The sequence below is a fragment of the Drosophila albomicans genome, chromosome 2R, assembly GCF_009650485.2.
Source record: "Drosophila albomicans strain 15112-1751.03 chromosome 2R, ASM965048v2, whole genome shotgun sequence".
Taxonomy (NCBI): domain Eukaryota; kingdom Metazoa; phylum Arthropoda; class Insecta; order Diptera; family Drosophilidae; genus Drosophila; species Drosophila albomicans.
Window position 1 is genome coordinate 4,768,304 of NC_047631.2, and position 25,472 is coordinate 4,793,775.

At 37.4% G+C, this 25,472-nt stretch overlaps 1 protein-coding gene across 1 annotated transcript in view; it reads left to right on the plus strand.

The window, feature by feature from the left end:
- LOC117573830 (hemicentin-2) overlaps nt 1-20,949 on the plus strand; it is a 74,475-nt gene extending 53,526 nt beyond the window's left edge. Inside the window, exons 3-8 of the mRNA XM_034257260.2 lie at nt 3,054-3,364; nt 6,275-6,345; nt 13,042-13,202; nt 17,158-17,366; nt 17,960-18,065; nt 18,187-20,949. Of these exons, the coding sequence (XP_034113151.2) occupies nt 3,054-3,364; nt 6,275-6,345; nt 13,042-13,202; nt 17,158-17,366; nt 17,960-18,065; nt 18,187-18,302 (974 nt within the window). The 3' untranslated portion in view covers nt 18,303-20,949. The remainder of the gene's footprint in view (nt 1-3,053; nt 3,365-6,274; nt 6,346-13,041; nt 13,203-17,157; nt 17,367-17,959; nt 18,066-18,186) is intronic.
- The last annotated feature ends 4,523 nt before the right edge of the window (nt 20,950-25,472 follow it).

Sequence of the window (25,472 nt, forward strand, 5' to 3'; positions counted from 1 at the left end):
CAATCTCTGGGGTTCTAACCTGACGTCCTCAAACCGTCGCAGTTTTCATCAAAAGGTCGTTGCAATTAAATTGACATGCGAGTTGTCAAGCTCGAAGTCATTCGCCATTTTAATTGGAGCACAAGCTCAGATCAAATCATTTGCCCAAAAGGCAGACAAGCTTAAATTTACAGATCTTTTAAGTTGTTATGGTAAATTAAAAAATAAATTGAGTGTGAATAGAAAATTAAATTACTGGAAGTCTGTCAAGTAGTAGACATATAATAATCTGCGAAGTAAAGTGTTGAAAGTAGCGACACTCATTACACCCACAGACATTCCTCGCTTAACTACAGCTTAGCATTTTATATTTTTCACTTAGCCTTCATAATATATTTATTACAAACATTCGCTTTAAAGCATATTGTTTAACGAATTACTTTTTTTGTGCAGAGTGGACTGTTAACTGAGTTGTAGATGTAGATTTGCCCCGCAAATCGTTATAAATCGAATAACAAGCTAGACAATTTCGGTACAGACAATGATACCTGTAGTTTTTATGTTTCCTGAAAATTTCGCTGACATACACATTGTAGAAGTTATTTAAGAAATACTTTTGTATGGGCAAAAACGCCGACTTACTACGGGTCTTAGTTGTCTTAATATATTTTGCTATGCTATATTTCGAATGTAGTACTATATCAATATACCAAACATAGCTCTTGGTATAATTTTAGTGTTTTTCGTATTTGGAATATAATTTTGTATATCTTAAAATTAATACCGCACTGTTTTGCTTTCATTAAAATGGCTAGCGGGTATCTGAAAGCTTTCTTATTTTATATTAACTGAAATGTATGCGACAAATAGGCTAATGGAATTTGTATTTTGTTTAACATTCAGTACTGAATTGATTTTATAGTACCCCGGAGATCGCGGAATGAATTATTCACTGGTTGGTTAAATACTCCAATTAGTTTCAGCCTTTAGTACAATGTACATTTCAAACCGCTCATCAAGGATTATACGATTACAAAACATATACATATTTATACATTTCTCTGTGTGTGTGTTGGCAAATGCAAAAGCAAATATTTTTCCCACAAGTTTTTGTTTTTTTCAAAATTGCATTTCCAGGTGAATGGGCATTGGGGTCAGGGTAGAATAGATCCCTATTTCAATTGCCATCCAATCGAGAGATTCAAAAGTTGATGGACGCGTTTTCAATTTAAACAAACGTTAATCTCGATTCACAGCTAAAAATAGAAAAATGAAAATAAAACTAAACCCAACTGAACTGAACTGAACAAAAAATCAAGTGAAACTGTCATCGGCAGGCGACAGACGACAGTCAAAGTCAAAGATGGTAACAAAAGCCCTGTTTGGGGCCTCGAAGCATTACGCAAAATTCGAATTTATACCAAAAAGTTGCGCTGAGTCCGTTCGGAAGAAAGCAAATCACGGCGAAATCGCGTAAAAATCAATGGAAATTTTAACGAAGAGAGAAGGGGTGAGCAAGTTGATGGTCGATTTAGCCGAATAGCATTTCATTTGGAGAAATTGTTGGTTAATTGGCGATTCAGCAAATATCATGCGTAGGAACAGCGATTGCCAATGGGCCTCACTATTGACCTATCAACCGTTCAAGCGCTGAGCAACTCATCCGTCTGACCCGCCACACAGATGAGTGGATTGGGTTGGAGGCGGACTGAGTGGAGAGTGCGTATCGCCAAGTCATCGGCTGTGGTGACGCCGCAAACAACAATCAATTTTAATGAACGCCATTCATTAAAAAAAAAACTTTTGCAGCGCGAAAATCACAACACGACTCCTAAAGCAAGAGCTGCTTCTGTACGAGTATGAGGGCGGTGCTTGATGTGTTGTGCTGTGATGTGATGATGATGATGATGGTGTTGGTGTTGGTGTTGGTTGATGCAAGTGGTGACGACTCGTAGAAGCCACTTAAACGCCGTTGATTAATTCGAAACCAAAAACTGACAGTCGCCACAAAACAAAAGCAGACACGCCATCTGCCGTCACCTGCAGCTACGAGTTGCGAGCTGTGTGTGTGTTTCTGATGTATGAGTGAGTGTACGAGTGTTCGAGTGTGTGTGTGTGTGTGTGTGTGCGAGTGTGCATGAAGGTGTGGCAGGTCCTCATGTCAGGCTGGCTGACTTGGCGGTATAGCTGTTAGCTCACGCTGCGGGTTTTGTGTGAATACGCGTCATGCGCATATTTGCCACATCGTCAATTAATGTTGTTAGGCTTTCGGTATTGTTTGTGTTGTTGTTGGTAAATCTGGGGTGTTTGGGTGCTGCTCCCGCTGGGAAGTCATCGAGCTCATTTTGTCAATTTCGACAACGAACTGTGAAATTATTTATGCATTAACGTCAATAAAATTAGAAAATGTATAAAACGAGAGCCTAATGAGCTTTAACGATATATTGGTTATTTATTATATTAAAATTATAATTTATTTTGTAGTCAGTGCTTTTAACAAAACAAAATTTAAGAATATATAATATCAAATCTATTGATGAAATCAGTAACTATTGAAATTCTCAGTAAAAAAGAGAATACTGAACTTTAATGTTGAATTCAATATATATATATCCAATTTATAATATATATTCTGTAGTGAAGAAGTTTATCAAAACAAGATTATGTTCAATGACTAATGACTAAGTAATGAAATAAGTAAGCAAATAGTTGCGGAAATAATATGAAAATATGATAATAATAAAATGACAATGAGACTAATGAGCCTTAACGATATATTAAATTTTTCAAATTGATAATTTATTCTGTAGTAAAAATGGTATTCAAAATATAATTAAAGATTATCTTCAGTGAAATAAGTAATCAAATAGTTGTACAAACTATTTGAAAATCTTTGCTTTAATGTAGACAACCTAGGCAGATCCTTGGCCTCCAATAACCCACACTAGCACACACACCTTTGAGTCCCACGTGTGACATGTACGTGACAGAAGCTTTGCCGAATCGTAGCTCAAATTGCCATTTCGATTAACAAGAAAACAACTTTCTTTTCTCTGTGGCCAAATCAATTTCAGCGTCACATCCACAGACGACAGCAGCCACAGCAGTCACAGCCGCCGCCAATTTCGATGAGAGCGGCATGGATTCATCATCCTCATCCTCATCCTCCTCTTCCTCGGCTTCGGCTTCAGCTTCAGCTTCGGCGACATCATCAGTGGGGTCGTCAGCGGCCGCAGCAGCATTTGCGGCGGCTCAGAGCTCGCCTCTAATGCCCGAGGTCGGCGCCCTGCTGGCGAGTGGTGTGCTGGTGGAGCCCTATCTGGATGGCTATGCCACATCGAATGTAACCACACAGATCGGCACACATGCTTATCTGCCTTGTCGGGTGAGTTCAACCCTAATCAGTCGCCTTATTATCTGACTGCTTATGCGGCACAAATAATTCTCCATAGTTTTGGCTTTATTTTATTTTTATGACCAGACATTTCTATTGCTTTGCGTGCTTGCTGTGCCTTTGCCCTTGCGTGCATGTTTTTATTTGTAATTATTGTTATTCTCTATCCTTCCCTCGCCTCTACTTTCCTCCTTCCTTCTCCCTCCTCCCTCCACCATCGACCATCGACATGCCATAGAAAATACATTAAATTTTATTGCGTAAATATTTGCGAAGCAACTCGAGGCTCTCAACCATGAGGTGTGACCGCATCGTGTATTTAACACAAAGCTCAAAAACAAATGCCACCAAATTATGCCCCTCGGTCATCGCGTGGACACAAAAAGGAAAGGGGTGTAGCAGCAGGTGGCAGGTTCGTTTTCTGTTTGCGCAGGTGTTTAAAGGTCAACTTTGACCGTCGAACATGCAAATTGTTTGCTCAGAAGTTGTAAATATTGTATTGCGTTCGCCGAAAACCGAAATTAAATTTAAACAAATTAGTTTTATGGCATTACGTGCCTGCCACATCTCTTCTCCTGTTCGCCTCTTTCCCTTATTATCACGCCCGTAAAGTCGACAAGTGCTATAATATCCCTCGAGAACTTTAAAAAGAGGCTCACGTAAAGCAATTCCAATGGAATCCCAAATGTATTTCACGGCCCAAATTGAAAATAAAGCTTTGGTTTGCTGAAATATTAATAATGAATATTCACGAAATTATCATATTGCTTTTTAATTGACTATTGTTTGTGTGACCAACATAACTACAACTCATTTTCATCTTTTAATATTGACTCTTAAATAATACTAATGAAAATATACTTAAACTAAGCTGTGCCGAAAGCTTATATCCTTATAAGTAGGAAATTTTAAATTTGATTTATTAGCTTTCTATTTTTGGACCCCAAAAATGACAAAAGTTTTCCACCATGAAAGAAGAGAATTTTTTTAATTTTGCTGTGAGAAGTGCACTTAAAGTTGAAGGATATTTCAATGTGTCTCTGTCAATATAAGAAATTTGCAAAATGTCTGCTTTCAAAGCCAATTATCACGCCTGAGTCGCATTTATTTATGGAGCAAAGTCTTCACTCTTTAAGACATTCTAATTTAGGCATTCTCTTGATATTCGGAGCAAAAAGCATGCCCAGTAATTGGCCAAATAACACACAGCTCGACGGCAGAATTAAATTCAAATTCTTGTGTGGCTCAGACACAAAATTGTTGGGCCATAGCTATTAATCGCATGGCAGCCAGCAGGCAACCGGCAAGCGGCAGCTGGCAGCTGCTTCAACAGAGAAATATTAAATGTATGGCCGTCGTCGCTTTTGCGCTGTAATTTCCCCGTTTACCATTTTTCCCCAACTTCCATTTCCACAAAAGGAACAATGTTAATTTTTCGTTGTCATGGTCAATTAAGTGGCACAATTTCAACGGCAACGGCAACGGCCGTTGCTTCCTCTCCCACCTGCCGCCCTCAAGAGTGAAGAGGCAAAGTGAATAGCTTGCAACTCAATGTTTGTCAATTACGAGTACTCATAGTCGTACTCATGCTCGTTCCCTTTGCACTTTATGTCCAGTCCATGCTGCTGCGGCTGGCATACCGTGCAGCTCTTTGTCCAACTGCCGCTTTAAGTGGCACAGTTGAATGACGACTTGGCTTGGCTTGGCTCGGCTTGTTCCTTCTCCATCGCCATGCCAAATGCCTGGCCCAGACCCAGGCTCAGACCCAAGTGAAACTGACCGAATGGAGCTCTTTTCAAAATTGGTCTCACTTGTTCCATTCCATGCTAACGTCGTCAGGTGAAGGACATTGAGCATCCTTTTGACTTCGTTGCAGTTGGCAATTGGCTTGTTTAAGGCATACCTCCTTCAAGTTCTTTTCAGCAATTGTTGAATGTATTAAATTAAGGAATATATTTTGCTGCTCCTGATGTTGCTGCTGCTGCACTATCATAATTAAATCTGACACATGCATCGAGTGCCTAATGAGTCCATTACATTCAAATTAGAAAGCGGCGACAAGCGCATTTAATGGATCAACTGCAGAGCCAGAAATAGTTAGATATCGGGGTTGCGGGGTGTGCCGAAGGGAAAGCTAGTTCAATCTGTTCCAAAGTGTTGAATACACAAAATAATTTTCATGTAAATGTGGATACCAGAACGCATTCACAAACGACTCTCTCTGTGTGAACCCGTCTGTATGTCTGTGTTTAAATGTATTTTAGATTTACTAACTACGACACATTTCGATTATATCAGCTAGAGAAGAGTGTGCGTCTATGGCTTTCCCTGACTGTGTGTGTGTGCGTTTCTACTTGATAGGTTTCATGTTCATTTTGGTATTTAATTACATTTCAATTTTGTTTCGTCGTGTGCGTCTGTTTGCAAAAGCGTTGCATACATTTCGGTGCAGTAATTTGCACTCGGTTAATCTGTGGTAACTTTGGTATGCCTCCATTTGACTTTCTTCGATCCCGCTCTCTCTTGAGCTACTTTAATTGTCACTTGTTGATTATAGACAGTACTTAGGAGCATTGAAATTACATTTTCGGTCACCCATCCTGGCAAAATATTATATACATTATACAAGAAGTAGAAGTATATAATACAAGTATATATTTTAGTTTCAGACATCAACACATACTAACATAATTGCAAAATTTACTGCTTTTTGAGAGCGTATTAATTTTATTTTCTATTAAGTTTTATAATACATCATACATTTACAACTTAACAGCTAGGTTTTAAAGTTTAGTTATATATTCATGCTTCAATAACTCAATTATAACCGCATAAATTGTTATTATGTATTTTATTAAACTGCATTACTAGTAACTGACAACTGACTTTTGTTTGCCTCAGGTTAAGCAGCTTGGCAACAAGTCCGTGTCCTGGATTCGACTTCGTGATGGACACATACTCACAGTTGACAGGTAAGACAACAAATGATACATATGTTTTAAGAACTCATTTACATGCAATTAAAACGTAAATTAAATTTTATTGAGTTGCAATGAAATTTAATAAAAAATAATTACTACTAGTCAAAATACAGCAGAACTCCTTTACGTTATACAGAATGCGGCAGGGATTATAGCAAGCATAGTTTGTAGACGTGGAATAAAAAGAGAATGAAAGTTTCTAGTGATCCTGACCGGAACAGCAAAATTAATTGGGGTTAATAGCCCCGAAGAATCTATTTCACCATTAATTAGTGTCTGAATAAAAACATCACCCTCCAGGGGTCTAAGAAGGAAGGTTTACAAGGTGTGTTCCAAAGAAAACAGGACTTTTTGTATCTACCGCACCCTGGTTTCTCCATCTATATGTCGACTAGTGCGTTAGATTCTGCTGTCTTTATTGATTGTATAGTGAGAATTTCATGAAACGTTTCAATTGATGAAATAAGCTTATGGCGATGATTTCCTAGAATAGTGCATGAGTGGTTTCCACGTTTTCAACGTGGTCGTAAGGACACAAATGGTGATCAACATGTAAGCCAATCAAAATTCATGGTCACCGAAAATTCCATAGAAACTCTGCGTGAATACATAAAAAATCAGCCGAAACCACCTCTAAAATTGATGAAAATGGAATTGAACATCTCCAAAACATCGACGTATCGCCGTCCCTTCGATTGTCGCTTGTGACCGATTATTTGACAAAAGATCACATTTTAACTATTAACCACTCTACGTACTCACCTGAGAAGATACCGTGCGACTTCTTCCTTTTCGGAAAAATGCCCATGAAAGGAAAGCTTTATGCAGACGTAGATCCCATTCAAAAGGATTACAGCGGCTTACTGCGGACATACCGGGCAACGAGCCGAAAAAAAATCACTCGTTTGACATACTTCTGGATCGTTCAAAAATCTGTATTGAACCAGAAGAAAACTATTTTAAATAAAATAAATTAATTTTTCTAAAAAAACAGTTGTTCGGTTTTTTTTTTTTTGTAAAGTTCTGTTTTCTTTGAAACGCACTTCGTAGTAATACAATTTTCAACAGTAAGGTGGTAATAATATTAGGGCTCCAGTTAAAACTATGAAGAGAAATAATCAAAAATTGTTTCTGCACTTACTCAATTCTGTATTCCAGAAAGAGATCCATACATAGGACGAACCAGTGAGATTTACAAAGGTTAAGTGATGTAGAGATCGTTGAATTCTTTCCATCAGCGATTTATGAATCCAAGAACACACATGGCTTTTATTACAACGGATAAAATATACTTATCGAATTTTAATTTTGTTTCAAGCGGAATCTATTCGCTCTAAAGAAATTTTATATTATATATAAATTGTCAGCTTGTAGAGAACCGCTAAGGAATTCATAAGTTTTATTCCAATTAAGATTTAGCAAATTTACTATGCATCAAGATTGAAGATTATTAAGGTCACCTTGCAACCCTTAGCTCGCAAGTTTGTCATTAAAAGTCTTAAGCTATGCCTGACTGACGTCATCAGGATACATGAGTGTACGGGCATGCTCTATAACAGAAGGAAAATCATTTATAAACCAAGTGAACAATACCCATGTGAATATCCCGGGACTCTCCATAAGTAGTTTAAACAGTTTTAGATATAAAGCCAATTTAATAAAATTACTGAATTCTATTCGAAAGATATGAGATCCACTGAAGTAAGTTATGAGAAAACCCTAAAAGTTAAGTTAAGCAAGAGATAATGATTCGCGGAATCAAAAGCTTTACTAAATTCGGTGTAAATAATATCAGCTTACGTTTTATGATATGTCCGTCTGTCAGTCTGCCCGTCAGAGACCATAAGCAAAAGGGCTAATTTTTCACAAATTTCACTTTCACAGGACTTGTTATTTTTGCACGCACATCAAGTTAGTTTTAAATCCTTGCCACTGAAGAAAATATAATAGCTAACGTTGCGATCAAAAAAAAATTGTCTTATTCAATACGAAATAATTTTATATGGAAAGCAGAGTGCTGCTGTAGGGTGTTAGTTGCTTTGCTTGACAATCTAGTATATTTTGAACATTATTGTATGAATTAAAAAAATAGTATATCAATATACCGAATATAGTCTTTGGTATACCTTAGTATTTTTCGATAAGTTACTTTGGTATATTTCTAGATAATATCGCACTGTTTTGCTTTTATTAAAAGTGGTTACCGGGTATCTCACCGACGAGCACACTCGATCGTGCCTTTCTTACTTGTTTTTAATTACCATCGACATTTAATTTACGGGGAAGATTCCATTAAATATTGAAAATCAATAATGATTTTATTTTTTGTATCTCTTAGATGACCAATCTGCACTTGAGCCATGTTAAATAACGTTATTCTAATTGTATGTTAGTAAGTAATCATTATTGATCGTAAGCATTTAAGCATGTTTGAAAGATAATCGGCTTAAGCAAACATCTTCAATGTGAATTGATATTTTTTCCCTAGAAATTGGATGTTGGTCATAAGTTGCCCAAACGCTACGTTTAAATAAAACGACATATATGGAAGCAGCTGAACTAAAAGGTATATATATAAAAAGATAGGTAAAAGCTTAAGCTGACAAAGAATACTCAGAAGCTACCTGACAAGACTGAGAAATCCTCTTGGAGTGAAAACAATTTACTTGAAAATGAATTAAGTGTGCCAAGTGGCAACATGTATTTCAATTTCAATCTGCGTGTCCAATAACAAGCTAACCATTTCGCCAGGTGGCTTTCTCGCTCAGAAAAGTTGCTTGCTGCCTGCTGACTGTGTCCTGTCCATATCGAATTTGTGTGTGTGCGTCTATGTGGCATGTGAAGCGTAAACTCAAGTCTGCAATTTCATTGCATTTTTGTGAAATTCTGCAAAACTTTACTTGAGAGTGTGTCGCATGCTCGTGTCTTCTTCTATTTTTATATATATTTTTTTCTCCAGACTCTGTGCTGTTTTAGCCAACGTTTGCCATTTGTGCTGTGGGATGAGGGTACAAACATTTCCAGCTTATTACTTTGATAGAAAAGTAAAACCAATGAACCTTTCACATTAGATAAGGCGACTGCCTGTTTGTCTGCCAAACGGATGAATGGCTGGCCCGAATGAATGACTGTCAACATAAGAAGAACTGCAGCTGCAAAGGTGTAGCGTACAATATAGTATTGGAGTTGAGCTTGACTCTGAAGATGCAGCAGGAGTGGCAGATGGCAGGTGGCAGGTGCACCTGCTGCTGTAGCTGAAGTTGAGGTTGAGGCTGAGACAAACAAAGTACCATTGAAATTAAGCCCAGATAGTGTCCTTACTGATTGCTTCCTGTATGCTAGCCATTGCAGTCTGCCTTCCTGCACAGCCACTTCCGTTGTCTTCTCGGTGCTCGCTGCTCGAAGCTCGGTCTCGTCGTGTCAGTTGATTGTGTCTCTCTGTGTGTGTGCGTATCCTTCGCAGCTCCAATGTCTTACGTCACATTTATCTAGAAAGTTTTCTTATTCAGACTCCCTAACGAAAGATGTCCTCGACATCAAACATACACACAATGGCAATAGATTTCAAAAACTTTTAGCTACTGCACGTTGCACTGTCCACTCCTCAAGTAGGGAACAACAGAATAGGGGCTTTGGGCAAGGGAATGTGTATTGTATAATAGCTCAAATGATGTGTTTACACTATCATATAAATGTCACATGCTTGGCGCCCTTTGTTTGCTGTCTGTTGGACGCAAAAGCAACCCTTTGTATTTATAGTCCCGCTCACACAATAGATTATTTCTGTTTGCACTTGGCCTCAAGTGCGGTCAAGACAGGACACATACAATGCTACAAACATCTCGCTTACGTCCTGTGGGCAGGGTAATTACGTCAGGTGTTGCTGCTGGTGTCAACTTGTTATCTATTATCTTTGCACTTGGGATGCGTGTCATTTATTACCAATGGGAGCACTTGCTATAATCAACCCTCAAATTTGACTTTGACGTCTACCCCCAAGGCTATAATCTCTCTTTGATTCGATTCGAATTGAACAGTTTACAATAAAATGTTGAGTCATTCAAAAATTGTTCAAAGTCCTTAAGTCAGAAATTTAAAACACAAATATTTAATTGGGATATTTACATATCTCGCTAACTGATTATTTTTCATGAGCAGTGTAACTGCTCCTTCGTCAAATAAGCCACACAATTTAATACCACTCTTAGCTTCGGACGTTTCACTTCCTGACGCTAACGTGCATTTAAAACCGGTCCATAACAATAGAAATATTTATGGGAAAATGAGGGGCAATGTTATGAAAATATGGAAAATAATGTGGAGAAAAAGTCAACAGAATAAAGCGAAACTTAAAATGAGATGAAAATTATAAAGTAACTACAAAATCTGGATAAGAAATACGGCCAAAGCTCGGGAGTTGGTGTAAAAGTTGAATAGTGAACAATATGGAAGGCGGGGAGGTGTAGAGAAAAAGAGCAGTGCAAAGCATTGCAAAAAAAAGGGAGCAAAGGAAATGGCAAAAGTCATAAAATGTCGAGCTTTACGAGTGCAAAACGCAAGGGTCTAATCTGGGTTTAGTATCAAAACTTGTTAGTGCAAAAGGAAAGTAGGGGTGGAAGTGGAAAATGCGAGAGGAGGGAAGAGGGAAGAGGGCAGCCGAAGAGGTCCTTTAATAAGCAATGTCAACGCATACATATGTGCGGGGGTCAGGCGGGGGAATGGGCTTGGTTTTTAGTTGCTGCCCTTTTCTGCTGGAGACGGAAGCATTTTTGCACTTTGTGCAAATGGCAGAGGAAAATTTTGCAGCAAATGCCGTACAAAAATATCGCAACAATAACATTAAATGCAACTTATTTCAGCAACTCCGTTCCCTCTCTCTCTCGTTTTTTCTCTCTTGCCGCACTTATTTGCATGGCGTCACTTCCCACTATTGTTATTGTTGTTGCAACATACACAACATTGTTGTCGACTCGCTGGGAACTCTTCCTGCCACCTCCCCTTCTGCCTTCTGCCACCATCGCTCGGTCACTAAAGGGGAAAGGAGGTTGAGCTGTTTAAATGCCGCAACTAAATAACTTTGAGTGTCCTTTGAGTGGCCATTAGCAACGGAGCTTAGCGCGTAAGTGGGCCTGTTTTTATTGCCACTACTGTTGCTGTTACTTTTTTGTTGCGGCCATTGCAGTTGCCTTGAAAAGATTTCCTCGTTGCAAATGAACAAGTTGAAATGTTACCCCCATCCCCATCTGAGCATAAATCTACCAGAATAGTCCTTGCATTTTACTTTGTTGAAGCTCTGATTACAAAAGATACATTCGCTTATCCTACAAGAAATGAGTAAGTCTAACTTTTAACAGGACTCCGAATATTTGATAATTGTATTTACGCGAATTCAAAAATAGGACTTAAGTTATAATGTTTTTTATTATTTTAATACCCGATACTCATAGAACTAAATGGTATTATGACATCTTCCTTCAGTAAATATATGTAACAGGCAGAAGGAGGCAACTTCGACCCGATTCGATATGTACATATATATATTCTTATTAGCGACTAAAGACAATTTTACAATGTTCTTTTGTATCAATATTAATATTAGTTAGACATCGATATCAGATAATTGATAGCGATATCAATATATAATTTTCGATAGTTCATAACTTAATGCGGTTTTCAATTTACATAATAGTCTATGAAACCAAGTGTATCTACTTCAATGATTCAAGGGTTTACACCAAAACTGCAAAGGCAATAGAAACAAATCAAGCAAGTATTAGCAATTTAATCAATTATGCGACACTGAGCTCATTTAAAGAGGTATAAGTATATATAAAATTTATTTATTATTCATCAATTTACTCTTCTTAATTCTGCTTCACATCATAATAAGCAATTCGATCTGCAACGATCATATTCCTGTACAAAATGGTCAAATTGATCTTCTTGGCTATTTTTTTTTAACATTTTCTTCTCGGTCTATTTCCATTCATTTTTTACTTTGGTTTTTTTTTTAAGAATTGCAGAGCAAGTTGAAATAATTTTAAGGCGCAAAAATTACCAAGTGGAATAATCAACTGATTTTCATCGATATCGCACTTTTTTGGATAAATATCAAAATACGGCCACCTTTAACATTTAATAAATAAATTAAATTAATTCAAAATTAAAAAAAAATAAAATTCAAATAGCATGAATAAATTTGTACCTAAAATCGTGATTTTCGACACATTCAATAATAACTACAGTATTTATGATGTATTTGTGTGCTTTTGTATTGCAAAAAGCCTTCTGCAAACGGGTCTTAACTGCTTTGACTGAAAGTCTGGGATGTTTGGTACTCCATGGTATACTTTGAATGTGGTACTCTAACAATATATAATATTAAATAAATCTTTTGGCATTATTAAGTATTTTTGCGATATATTAATTACGTATATTTTAAGAATAATACCGCACTGTTTTGCTCTTATTAAAATGGGTAGCAGGTATTTTACAGTCGAGCACATTCGAATGTAATTGTCTTGCTTGTTTATATACTAGTATATGTATATACAAGTTAGAAATTTATGTAGCCCTATTGATTATAATTAAATACTAAACTTATTATTATGAATTTTTCATTGCAATGTATTATATATCCAATGGTTATATTATTATAATGTTTAATTTAATATAACTTTATTTTAGGGCTGTCTTCATTGCGGATCAGCGTTTCCTCGCACTCAAGCAGCCAGACAAGTACTGGACACTTCAGATTAAATATGTGCAGGCGCGAGATGCCGGCACCTACGAGTGTCAGGTCTCCACGGAGCCCAAAGTGAGCGCGCGTGTCCAGCTGCAAGTTGTTGGTAAGTCACGGTCAGGAGCAAGGATAAGGACGTGAATATGAGACTAGTCCTTGTACTGCAACATGGCCAGAGCCTTTGAAGTGCATGCAATTAATGCATAATGTCAAAGGTCAAGTGGCAGTAAATGGATACACACACACACACACGCATACACCCACACGCACACACAAACGAACACATAAATGAATAAGAAGCATGCATATGTGAAAAGTTTTTAGTCAGACAGCACAAGAGGGGGAGAAGGGCATATTTGCATACGTGTAGAACTTTCATGCGGTCGCTTTGCTTTTGCTTTGGCAATTGCTCACAAAAATTGCATTGAAATTGTGGTTTTGCTGAATGTTCATTGAAAAACATCTGAAAACTCTTTCTGACCAGCATAAAGAAAAATTGTACTTCAGCTTTAGCAAAAGTTTTTTTTTAACGAGAAAACTTTTGTGTGTGTGTATTCTTAGTTGGTTTTGTTAAGGCTGAATTCTAGGTTGCTGGCCAAAACGAGTTAATTAAATTTCATATTTGCCCGCAAAATATACACACATCCAGAAATTACCTATTTGGACTACAAACTTCATTTGTCAATTATACTATTTTTGAACACACTAGATTGTTTTGGTGAATACTGACCAGTCTTATAAATATCAAGAACTATAAGCTTCGTTTGCCAACTTGTTCGTAAGCTACTAGTTTTTGTGATGTTTAACAAATGCTGAAATTGAATAGAATTTCAAGCGAAAACTCTTGGATTTCTATGGCAGATAAGTAAATCAGTCTTAAGACCAGAGAGAATGTGTGGCATGCAGCTGGGTGGGAGGCGCCACCGCCTGTTGCGAGGAGGGCGCAAACTCGATAAGGCGCTGCCAAAAAGTGATTTTCGCATATCCGGTTGAGCTAATTTGTATGCTAAGCACTCGTGTGTGCATGTGTCTCGTCTGTGTGTTTGTGTGCTCGTGCTCATGTGTGGGTTTTAGGCATGACAAAGAGCAAGACGGCACTGTAATGTTGAATAGCAAGAGGCGACAGTGACGTCCAACAGGTAGTCGACCGAATGAGAAACTTGTATGAAATGGTAACAAGGGGTTTGATTGAAGCAGGGGTGAGAAAGGCACAGCATGTCATGGAGGGGGTAAATTACGTATGCGCGGCCACAGTGTGCGTTAATCTAACGACAAGTTGAGGAATAAAGGATTTCAATGCGTTCGTTGCCAACGGAGAATTCGAATACAATAGATTTTTGGGCCCAGGGATATTTTTTGTCAGACGGCAACGGCGGCGGCGGCCTGCAGGCGTTTTTCCATTTTTATTTTCGAGATTTTTCTTGGCCAGAAACAGCATAACCGTTATTTGCAGCCATTTGGCACACTGCGCCGCCAACTCGAAGTCTCATGTCCAACTTTGGCTTTGTCTGTTGAAATGGTGTTGGGTTTGAGTTCTGAACTGAATCTGAAGCTGTCGCTGAAGCTAGAGCTGGTTATGGTGTTCACTTGGCTGCCATAACCATTATCGGCAGCACCTAGTTTCCCTTGCCTCCGCCGCACCCCACCTCGAGCTCCATTGCTATTCCATTTTCAGCTTCCTTTTCTTTTCTCATTTTTGTGATTTTGTGCCCTGCCATGTAATTTGTATTTATTGCATCGTTTTGTCTGTGCAAACGACTAAAACTCCCTTTGCATGTTGTCGATTCTCGCCTCTCGTCCTCTCACCCTCCCCCCGCCTCCTCTGGAGCCCCTTTCGCAGTGTCCTGCTGCCTGCTGCCTGCTCCATGGCATCGCTGTCCGATGCCAATGTATTTTATGTTAGGCTCTGCTTCTGCCTGATGCTTGATTTCTGAGCCCTCTTGGCCATTGCTCGTTGGGATAATGGGATCGTAGTTTTCGGTCAATTTGTTATGCCAATGCGTGCTTCCATGTCTCTAGAAATGTGTGTGTGTGTGTTGGTGTGTGTTTGGGTGTGAATGTGTATTTGTTTTCTTTGTTGTTGGTTAAAACGTCAGTTACTCTGGTTTTGGATCATTTACTTGATGTTTTGCTGCACAATGGTAGGAAACGTCAAAAGTGGCAAATGCTAATGACACGAACTGCTTCAGTTATAAGCTAAAATATATGTTCATACATAAAGTATACAACAATATGCAGATCAAACAGTTGAGACACCAACGGTAGTAAAGCTGCACATTTTTAATCAATGTAATGCTTTAAATATACTTAAAAGCTTTCTTCCCAAAATAATCAATTTTCGCCCATTGTCAGTTCCACACATCCAGAATGAATGAATTTATTTTTTTCTGCATCATTGAACGACAAACTAGATTTGGTTTTATGAGATTTGTTTTCTGCTCGTCTCGTTTGATTTCGCTCTCCATCTCCTCACCTCATCCTTTGCTCTGCTCAATTCTCATTCATTTACAGGATTGAGCTCGGTTCGTCTGCTTATTTAATTTGCTGCTAATCTTGTACAGTCAAAGCCCATTTGTTTTTTTTTTTTTTTGGATTTGGTTTTGGTGTGCGGTATTGGATGGTGGAAAGCAGCAGTCGATGGTTGGTTTTTCTTTTGGCGGACGCTTTTACTTTTTATCTCGCCATCAAAAGTGACAATTTTGCTGAGATGTTTATACGCAGCCTCTGCACCCGGGCTGCACATTTGAAACTTAACTAATTTCCCTAAAAGCATTTTGCCATAAACCCAATTAATTTAAGTTGCCCTCATTTGTTTCACACTAATCCCCATCCACGTTTCCATTTCCTTTGTCCACTTGGCCGCATTCAGCTGAGAATTAGCTGAAATTGTGGTTACCGCATTGAAAACTTTTCGACTCCGCACTTAAAGTTTCTATGTGGTTTTATTTTATGCCATGCTATCTTGCACTTTTATAATTTGATCAAAACTCAACCTTGATTTGCTTCAACGAAATATTTTATAAATACCATACGAAAAAAATAATTCAAAGAATTATTTTCTCTATACATTTTTGTCTTTTTCACCAACATACAAAAATGTTTCCAAATCCAATTTAAGCTGTCACCTAATACTAGCCTGAGTTTTTTGTTTTTTTGGCAAAATATTTGAAAATAAATCGAGTATAGTAACTGGGCGAGGGACCATGGTGACAGCGGTGCTGTCGAAGAGGTAGGAACAAAATAGTAAGGGGCAAGGGTATTGGCTAATAACATTGCATACGCGTTTTGGTGCCGCGCGCATCGCGCATCCTTAGTCAAGCAACTGGAAAACTAACATGCACAACATGACGATTTTGACAAGCTGACACAGTTTGGTGTCAAACCAAAAGCGAAGAGGCTCACACACATGCACAATTGTGCTTTTACATAGAGACACATGCGCGCTGAAATTTTGTGCAGAGTTTTGTGTGTGTAACAGAAGGGAAAACTCGTCGTATACGTGATTTTGTCGAATTTGAAAGCGCACGTCGCACGTCGTACATCCAACATCGCACATCGCACACTTCTGGCCAATGGAAGAGTGGGTCGAGTGATGTGAGAATGTGTGTGTGTGCGTGTGTGTGGCAACAATTTCAACTTTCGCCCATGTATTTTTTATAAAGGTTCTCGCATTTTGACACAACTTGTAACTTGTAAATTGTAACTGTAACTTGCAACTGACTGAGGCATACATAGTTCGTTATGCCAGCCAGTGCGTGTCTGCGGCGGCAAAGACAGCCAGCCAGCTGGCAGGGAGATGGAATCAGTAAGTGAAAAATTGAAAAGTGGATTTTGCTAGTGCCAACCGAAGCTTCGCTCTTCTCCGATCCCTCCCAAAAAAGGTGCACAGATTTACGTGTGGGACGTGACTAGCAGCTGTTAATTCAATAGATTAGCGCCAATGTCACAATTTCACACAGACACGCGCTGCGTTTCCCGTCGAATTTCCCTTATCAACATCATCATTATCACCATCATCATCAGCAGTACAATTATGAACATCATTATGTATGTCTTTGCAGTTCCTCGAACCGAAATTCTGGGTGAGCCCGATCGCTATGTTAAGGCTGGCAGCAATGTCGTCCTACGATGCATTGTGCGTGGTGCCTTAGAGCCTCCGACGTTCATCATGTGGTACCATGGCGCCGAGCAGTTGGCCGCCGATTCGCGTCGCCATCGCACACAATTGGATCCGAATTTGCCAGAGGCGAGCGGCGAGGGACAGAGCACGGTGAGTCACTCCCCAATTGTTCCCTTGTTGATTTTAATTTAATTACACTTGATTTCGAATTGCGCCTCGCATTCGTTCGTGTGCCCACGTCCGTCTACCGTATCCTGTACGTTCTGTGCCAGGACACAGCACACAACACACAGCAGACAGCACACAGGACGCGTCAACTTCGCAAAATTATAATATTGTTTCATGCAAGTTTCATTTGCGAGGCATTTCAGTTACCAAATTGCCGGAAACGAAGTTCGTGCTGCGCCCAATAAAGTCCGGCAAAAGTCTTTCTGGGCAAATATTCATAATGTCTGGCCATTGCAAACGTGTCACAGGCACACGATAAATATTTAGTTAATGTGCCACAGATACATATATATATATATTGTAAATGAATATCTTCCTCACCCACTTACTCGATGTTCTTGTACTTGTTTATCTTTTGCCTCGAGTTCTGGAAAGTTGTTGGCTTTTTGGCAACATAACAACATAAAAAGCACTTTAGTTGACATTTTCTTCTTGTTCTCATTCTCTCTCTTTCGCTTTCTCTTTCTCGCCCATCATTTCTTCCTGCATATCTTGTGAACCTGACTGAATCGCAGATCGGCTCATTAATCATTGAGTCAGCCAAGAAGCGTGATACTGGCAATTACACTTGTAGCCCCTCAAACAGTCCCAGTGCAACTGTGACGCTCAACATAATAAATGGTAAGTTTATTAAATAGTATAACTTTACACAAAATTTCGATAAATTTATAGAAAGTGCATCACACACTTGCCTTGTCTCCAATTCAATTAGATATTAAATTTGGATTATGTTTCGTTTTAGGGGAGTCCTCCGCCTCGGCGGTTACGTCATCGGCTCCTGTAACTCGGGCGTATACTTTATGTGTCCTGGGATTGCTGCTGAGTGTCATTGTCATCAGTGTCGGACACAGGACATGACATGTTGAGGCTGGGCAGAAAGAAAAGCTGATTTAATGGAATGGATGTGAATGGAAGCAGAGCCATTGGTTAAAGTAAAGTAAAAATACTCGGCCAACAAGATTAATAGATGCATTAAAAAAGACACAAAAAACACAAGCAAATTGATAAGATTAATTTAAACAAAAAATATATATATAATTAATATGCCATACGAAGTATAATCGAATACATGTTGTATGTTATGTGTAAGCTAGTTGGTTTTGTCTACTAGCTAAATTACTTAATAAGTAAATACAAGAAAATTCGGAGCAACTGAGATTAAAATGCAACATTTTCTCCACAACTTCGGAATTTTAAGCAACTCATGAAATTGCCAGTTCTGCGAGCTCTAAGCAACTAGTTGTTCAACTTTTGGACATAAGCAGTCAACGTGTTCAAGTGTCCAAGAATTCACATTTATCTGACTTTGCATTTTGTTGCAGTTCTGTGGGAAATGGAAAGTCCGAGTGGGAGTCCTCGTATGTTTACATAAATACATAACCGTAAATATTTATGCAGCATGAAATGAAATTGCATCAATATTCTTATCAACCTGTGCATAGTCGTTCTAGTTGTGTAACAAACTGAATCACAAATGAATTTTGGAATTGCAATAGAACGCAAGCAATTGGTCAACTGAAACAAATTGGAATTTCTAGATACCAAACTGAACATTTATGGTCGGAGTTCACACTCGCTATGCTGCATTAATTAAACAAAAATATTTCATTTATTTATGCCTGTTTATCTTCGGTATTTCATTTATGTCTGTTTCCATTTTATCCGGGCTTTGTATTTATTATACCCCGTGAATTCTAGGGAAATATTTCAATCATTTTTGCTTTCTGATTAGTTGTGTTTCCAACATTTCTAAAAATATGCAATCGATCAGATAATTTTGATGATTAGAATTCTTTTCGATTTGATATATCTTTCGTCTATGACCTGTGAATATTATTACAATTTCTATCTATATTTATTACAAAATTCTAAAGTAAATAATTTTAAATTAATCAATTTTCATTTGCTAATTTGAAAACACATTTAAAGCATTATTCTCACTAAGTTCTTCCAGGTGGGGAAAGAATATATTTGCAAAATTATTTGTTTTGAGAGAAAATCGCATCAGTTTATCTGTAAGCATAGACGTAAGGCGTCAACTGTATATAATCGAAAAAAGGATGTAAAATAATGAAATACGAAATTGTCAACAAATAAAATAGATAAAAAATATGATGTTCAAGCATTTGCCCATGGGCTGAGAGTATTAAAAATACTAATAAATTGCATTTAAAACAATATGAAAAGTAAAGGTAACCTAGTTGAATATAGTATAAATCTGTGTGTAAGCAAGCAGCAGTCGAAATGCACGAGTGCATGAATTTATTTACACACTTGTATCGATTTTAAATAATTAAATACATAAAAAACATACAACGTGGAATGCAACTACAAACAATGACAATGTCTGCTATAATAACAATTGCTGCTGGCCTTGTCTTTCATTTTGATTCGAATTCGTTTGATTTCCGCTCACAGTTGCAATTAAGTTGAAATCGAAAGGGTGAGAAAGAGAGCCAAATAAAAGCCAAATTGTTGACACAAATGTAATAAACAATAAACGCTTAATTGCAATTAGTTGCAGCGAATTAACTTAAAGTTCAATTAATCGAACGTGCATTGATTGCACTCAATATTAACGAAAAGCAAAACGATAAAGAATAAATATAATGCCAAATGGCGTCACACGGCGAACGTTCGAAATATGTACATACATAAAATATACATATATGTATTTATGAGTTACTTGTCGGTCATTAATAAAATCAACCACAATCACCGGAGAGAACATAAATGGGGCAACACTGTGGTCAGCAGCCTGTGGCGCCTTGCAACATTTTTTAAATCCCATTCTGTCTCCTATGATAAACACGTATCAAATGTTTGCGGTCGTTGTGGTCTGCCAGCAATCCTTGAGCCAACCCTTCTCGACTATCAACACATTTATTTTGAACAGAGCAATTGGATTAATTAAACCCGTTTCCATTTAATACACACACACTCAAACACACACATATAGTTAACTATTTAAGCAGCATTCGTTGAAATGTTGAACAATGACGAAATTTAGAATTTAAGTGAATAGTGAAAATACTTCAAACGAAATCAAAATACATTTCTAAGCTCTTAAGTGTTTTTCATATGATTAATTACGAATACTTACCGACGTGACGTGAAAGGTAAGCTTAGTCACGTATTAAATTTAATTACAACTTTAATAATCGTACATTTAATAAGTATAATCAAAACTGACAATGAAATGAAAATCGAAAATCGGATAAAATCGTTTCATCAATAGCTAAAATGTTGAAAACCTTCTATGTAAATAAATGCCACAATACTACTATAGTACGAACGTAGCATGAGATTTATTTTAAATTCATATGCATAATTACACCTACACCTACACTATACATATACATACATATATACAATTATAGCAAAATTACCGTTAAGTACCAACTAATAACTACATACTTATATGGAAAACCCGAGCATAACACTATGTGAAACTCTCAACAGAGAAAATTTATTGCATCAAATAAATAATAATCCAAATAACTAAATCAACTTTCTTTCATTGAATCGCATGTGAACAAACATATTCTATGCAATTAATGGTAACTAAAAAAAAATGGAATGAAAGTGGATATTTCAAAACATAAATTTTCAGGAAGGATAAATTAAATAGTAATTAAAACCTCCGCTGAAAAATTAATTGCAAGGTCATGATCGCTTCAAAAAAAGGCGGCAAAAACCCCATGAAGATATGAAATTATTATTTAAGTATTTTGTTTATTAAATAACTTATGATTAAGGAGGCAAATGTTTCAAAACTTAATTTTTTACACAGTTTACTTGTCCCCTACTATATTATGCTCAGCCCTAATAAGATAACTTAAATATTTTCATGAAATTCGATAAATTTCGAGTTTCTTAACTAACAAAATGACAGGGCTTTATTCATTCGTCTTCTGTATATAGTTTTGTTCAGCGTCAACAGCCAAAACGATAAAGCTATGTCTGCCTGTCTGTCAGTAGGAACACCTAGATTTCAGAGACAACAATAGTTAGTGTTAAAACTTAGTGCCTGCAGGAAATGAATGTAACTGGCAGAAGGAGACCCTATAAAGTATATATAATATATTTTTGATCAGCATCAACAGTTGAGACGAATATACGAGATAAAAGTACAATTTTCAGGACTAATTTATTCTAAAAAACAAAATATTAAGCTTTATTTTGAAGCTAAAGCGAGTCTTTATGATTCCTGAAAATTTGGTAAATCAGATAACCAGTGCTAAATTTAGCGCAATATCGATATACCAAATGTATGCTTCGGTATATATTAGTAAATTTGAAATGTATTTGTTTGGTATATTTTTTTAGAATCTAGTTGTATTTCAAATGTGTAGGGGTCGAGCATAATTGACTGTAGTTTTTTTCTTGTTTGTTTTTAACAAAAAAATTTTAACATTCTGGTGAAGAACTAAATTATGAAATAATTGTGGATTATGAAACCAGGTTCTGCAGTCGACATTTTTACTGAAAAGTATATTTTAAAAGTAGTTTTATATCAATATGTCATATATTTCCAATACATGCCATATTTTAGTATTTTTTTGTATATTAATTATTACGGCACTAATTTGATTTTACTTCAAGTGGATAACTTAAAAGGATACTTATTTTTTTTTGTGATTCTGCAATTAAAAGATGATGAATTGATCGCCTAACCACTTTAGTGGCAGTATTATAGTGATATTTGTGACTTAATATTATTCTCCATTATAAAAGGTAACAAAAGTTCACAGCAATAACTGTGGGCAATTCTTCAAACTAGTCGAACAAAATTAATTTAATTAATTTTATAATTTTGATAAGATTAGTAGCGGAACAAATAGTAAAACAACTTATATATATGTTTAACTCTTTTACACATATGAGTACCAAAGCAAATATATATATGTATGGATGTTTGATACTTTCCACTGGCCACTGTCTCTGACTTTCTCGTTGCTTGATTCGAGTTTTAGTGATTTTAATTTTTGTTTTTTTTTTTGTGCCAGAAAAAATCAATATGTAAATTTTTCTTAGACCCTTTTAGACTAAGAGACACCAAATTATGTGCTAGAGTTTTTTTATACGAATTTATATGAATGTTCATGCTCTTACTATACAATGCACAAACTTTTTTCTAACAATGCCATGGGCCAATCTCGAAAATTATCCAAAGGATATATCGCAGACACCAAAAAGGCAATACAGATTATTTTCTAATCGTTCGAGCATATCTTAGTTTTACTATGGTTCATATTTTTTAATCACAATAATTCCTGCTCTAAAGCACCAATCCATTCAATAAAGAGTATCTATTCGTTAGAGTATTTAACTAGTGTCTAACCGATTTGAATACCATATTGATTGGTTTTAATGGATGCAACATGCTAAAATCTATATCAAAGGAGATTATTGTTGTGTTTTGAATGGCAAGAAAAAGTTTAATTTAATGCTAAAAGGTTTCTTGAAGCCGTACTCTTACACGAATAAGCCGAATTTATTTAGAAGGAATACTCAATTAAGGTAAATTCAACTCATTCAGTATCGAATGACGTTTTATTGAATTGAAATTAATTAATTAACAAATTCAACATCCTTTTGGAGAACAGTTGCCTAAGTAATCGAAAGGAAGGAAGCTAAAGTGTATAAATATTTGAATTTCTTTTATTAAGATCATAAGTAATTTTATCACCTACAATATTTCAGCTTAAATAAATCGCATTAATTGATGTCATATTCCTGATTTAGTTTGATTACTGCCGCACAGTATTTTCCACTTGCTCAGAGAACCGCAATTGATGTAAATCACCGCTTACACCTCAATGAGTCCGAATCCATAGGAAGCACAGCGTTTTATGATGGACTTTGACGTGACAGCATGCAAAAGCACGAGGAAGCTGACAGAGCTCGTAAATGAGAACTAATGAGGACGCATTCAAGCAGAGAAAACTTACAGGAATACTAAGGTTATCACATTTGGGAGCTGGCTGGGAGTAAGACGACTGAGCTGGCTGAGATCTTTTGTGTTTTTAACAGGGTCAAAGCGAGACGGAAATGCAAAGTGCATTCACATTTTGATTTCATTATTGCCATTCACTAAGGACGCCACTCTACAAATCCGACTTCCGTGTTCTGGGCTTTTACATGAAGAGAGTGCGGGCTACATTCTATGGCGCCTATTATGGTTACACATACACACAAGCACAATTCCATCACAAGGTAAAAGCATTGAAATGTGCCTGGAGGTGGTAACCTGGACGTGAGCTAATGTCTATAGAAAGCAAAACCGGAAAAGTTCGCCGCAACCAACGAGCTCCTTATGACCGAAAGCTCGTTTCAATGCTTGGCTGCTAAACTTTTGGGTGTTAAAGTTAGTTGGGCCCTTTGAAATAATCGTGTGGTTTTTCAAAAGAATGTTTGCTTGCAGAAGTTACACCCAAAGCGATTATGGAGCCAACAAATATATCTTTTCCCTGATCTTTATGTTTCATACCAATTAGTCGCCCTACTGCAGTTCTTAACCAGATCTATGAAACCGCACGATCTATGCTCTGAAAATTTGTGTTAATCCAATACATTTCCTAAATAAAATATTAAGTAAGTGGCTTGCCCTAAGTAGTGATTAAAGACCACATATATGAACATAACGTACAAAGAAGTTTTTATTATCACATAAATAACTTGAAACCATGAAAGTCAGCTTTCTGTGTTTCTTGCCAAAGTATCGTAAATTTAGGGAGCGTTGAAAATGAGATTGTATTGAAGGTGGGTCACAGAAGAGTTGTCAAAAGGTGAAAATATGCAATACCGCCTTTGCTGTAAGCAAATAAAAATGATAGCAAAAGGATATGCTTTGAAGGTCGCGAGACAGAATACTGAATTTCCGTAAAAGAAAAAAATTGAGTTCAAAAGTTCTGCATCAATGGAAAAGGGATTTAAGTTTCTCGCCCAACAAGGTTTGGAGCATCTCTTAAAAAAGGGTGCCGAACGGAAGCTCCAAATGGTGACACCGGACATGAAATAATTTCAATTTTGTGCATTTCCTTGAGCACCAGATTTCTTGAAGAAGGCACAAGTCAAAGAAAATATTAAAACTGAATTTAAATTTTTAAGAAACTTTTGCCACAACTTTCTGACTTTGTCTTCCCTCTCTGTGCCTTTCTCTTTCCGACTAGTTTCAGTTGTTGTGGGTAAAAATGTACGACGGTTCTCCCCGTTCTCGCCCCTTTCTCAACCGCTCCCTATGTCCACGTTTTAAAAGCCGCAAAGTGGCGCTGCCTTTGCTCCTGGCTGGCTCAAATGTCCTCTGGGAATGAGGCGTCATTGCTTTACACTTTTCTTCTAGCGCTTTTCATTCATTTAATTTTGCCCCCTGTTTTTAGCTGCCACTCAGGACAAAAGAGAAGGGGAGGCGAACACTGGCTGGGTATCCAACAGATGGCACTTGGGTATTTAACGTTCGCTAATGCCCCCAGACGCTGCCGCTATGCCGCATGCCGCTACTGCGGTGTAAATGGGGCGTGGCTTTTGCCGCAGTCGCAACGCCCGCCCGGCCACCAAAACGAAGGCGACAGTTGGCGGCCGTTTCCTAATTACAAATCAGCGGTGGCGCCCAGAAAGGAGACCAAAAAATATCCACGTTGCACAAAAATAAAAAAACATACAAAAACGACAAAAAAAATGGGGGAAAAAAAAGAGAAACAGAAATTACATTTCTGTTGTTGCTCTTTTTTGTTGTTGCTTTCCTTCGACTTTCTGGGTCAACAATTATGCAAAATACTCTTATTCGCGGCACAGACCGTCGCATTTATCTGTCCTTTTGGTTTTGGACCTTAAACAAAGCGCCTCGCACCCATTCCTGCATTATCCCGCAACGTTCCCGACTCCAAGGGGACCCGTCGCATCCGCTTTATAATTAGTTCGCAGCCCCGCAAAACACAGAAGTAAAAAAAGAGAAACAGAAGAAAACCGTTTTTAAACGAGTCTTAAAGATTTAATTGCTTGAAATTTTGTTGAGTGCCTTGCCCG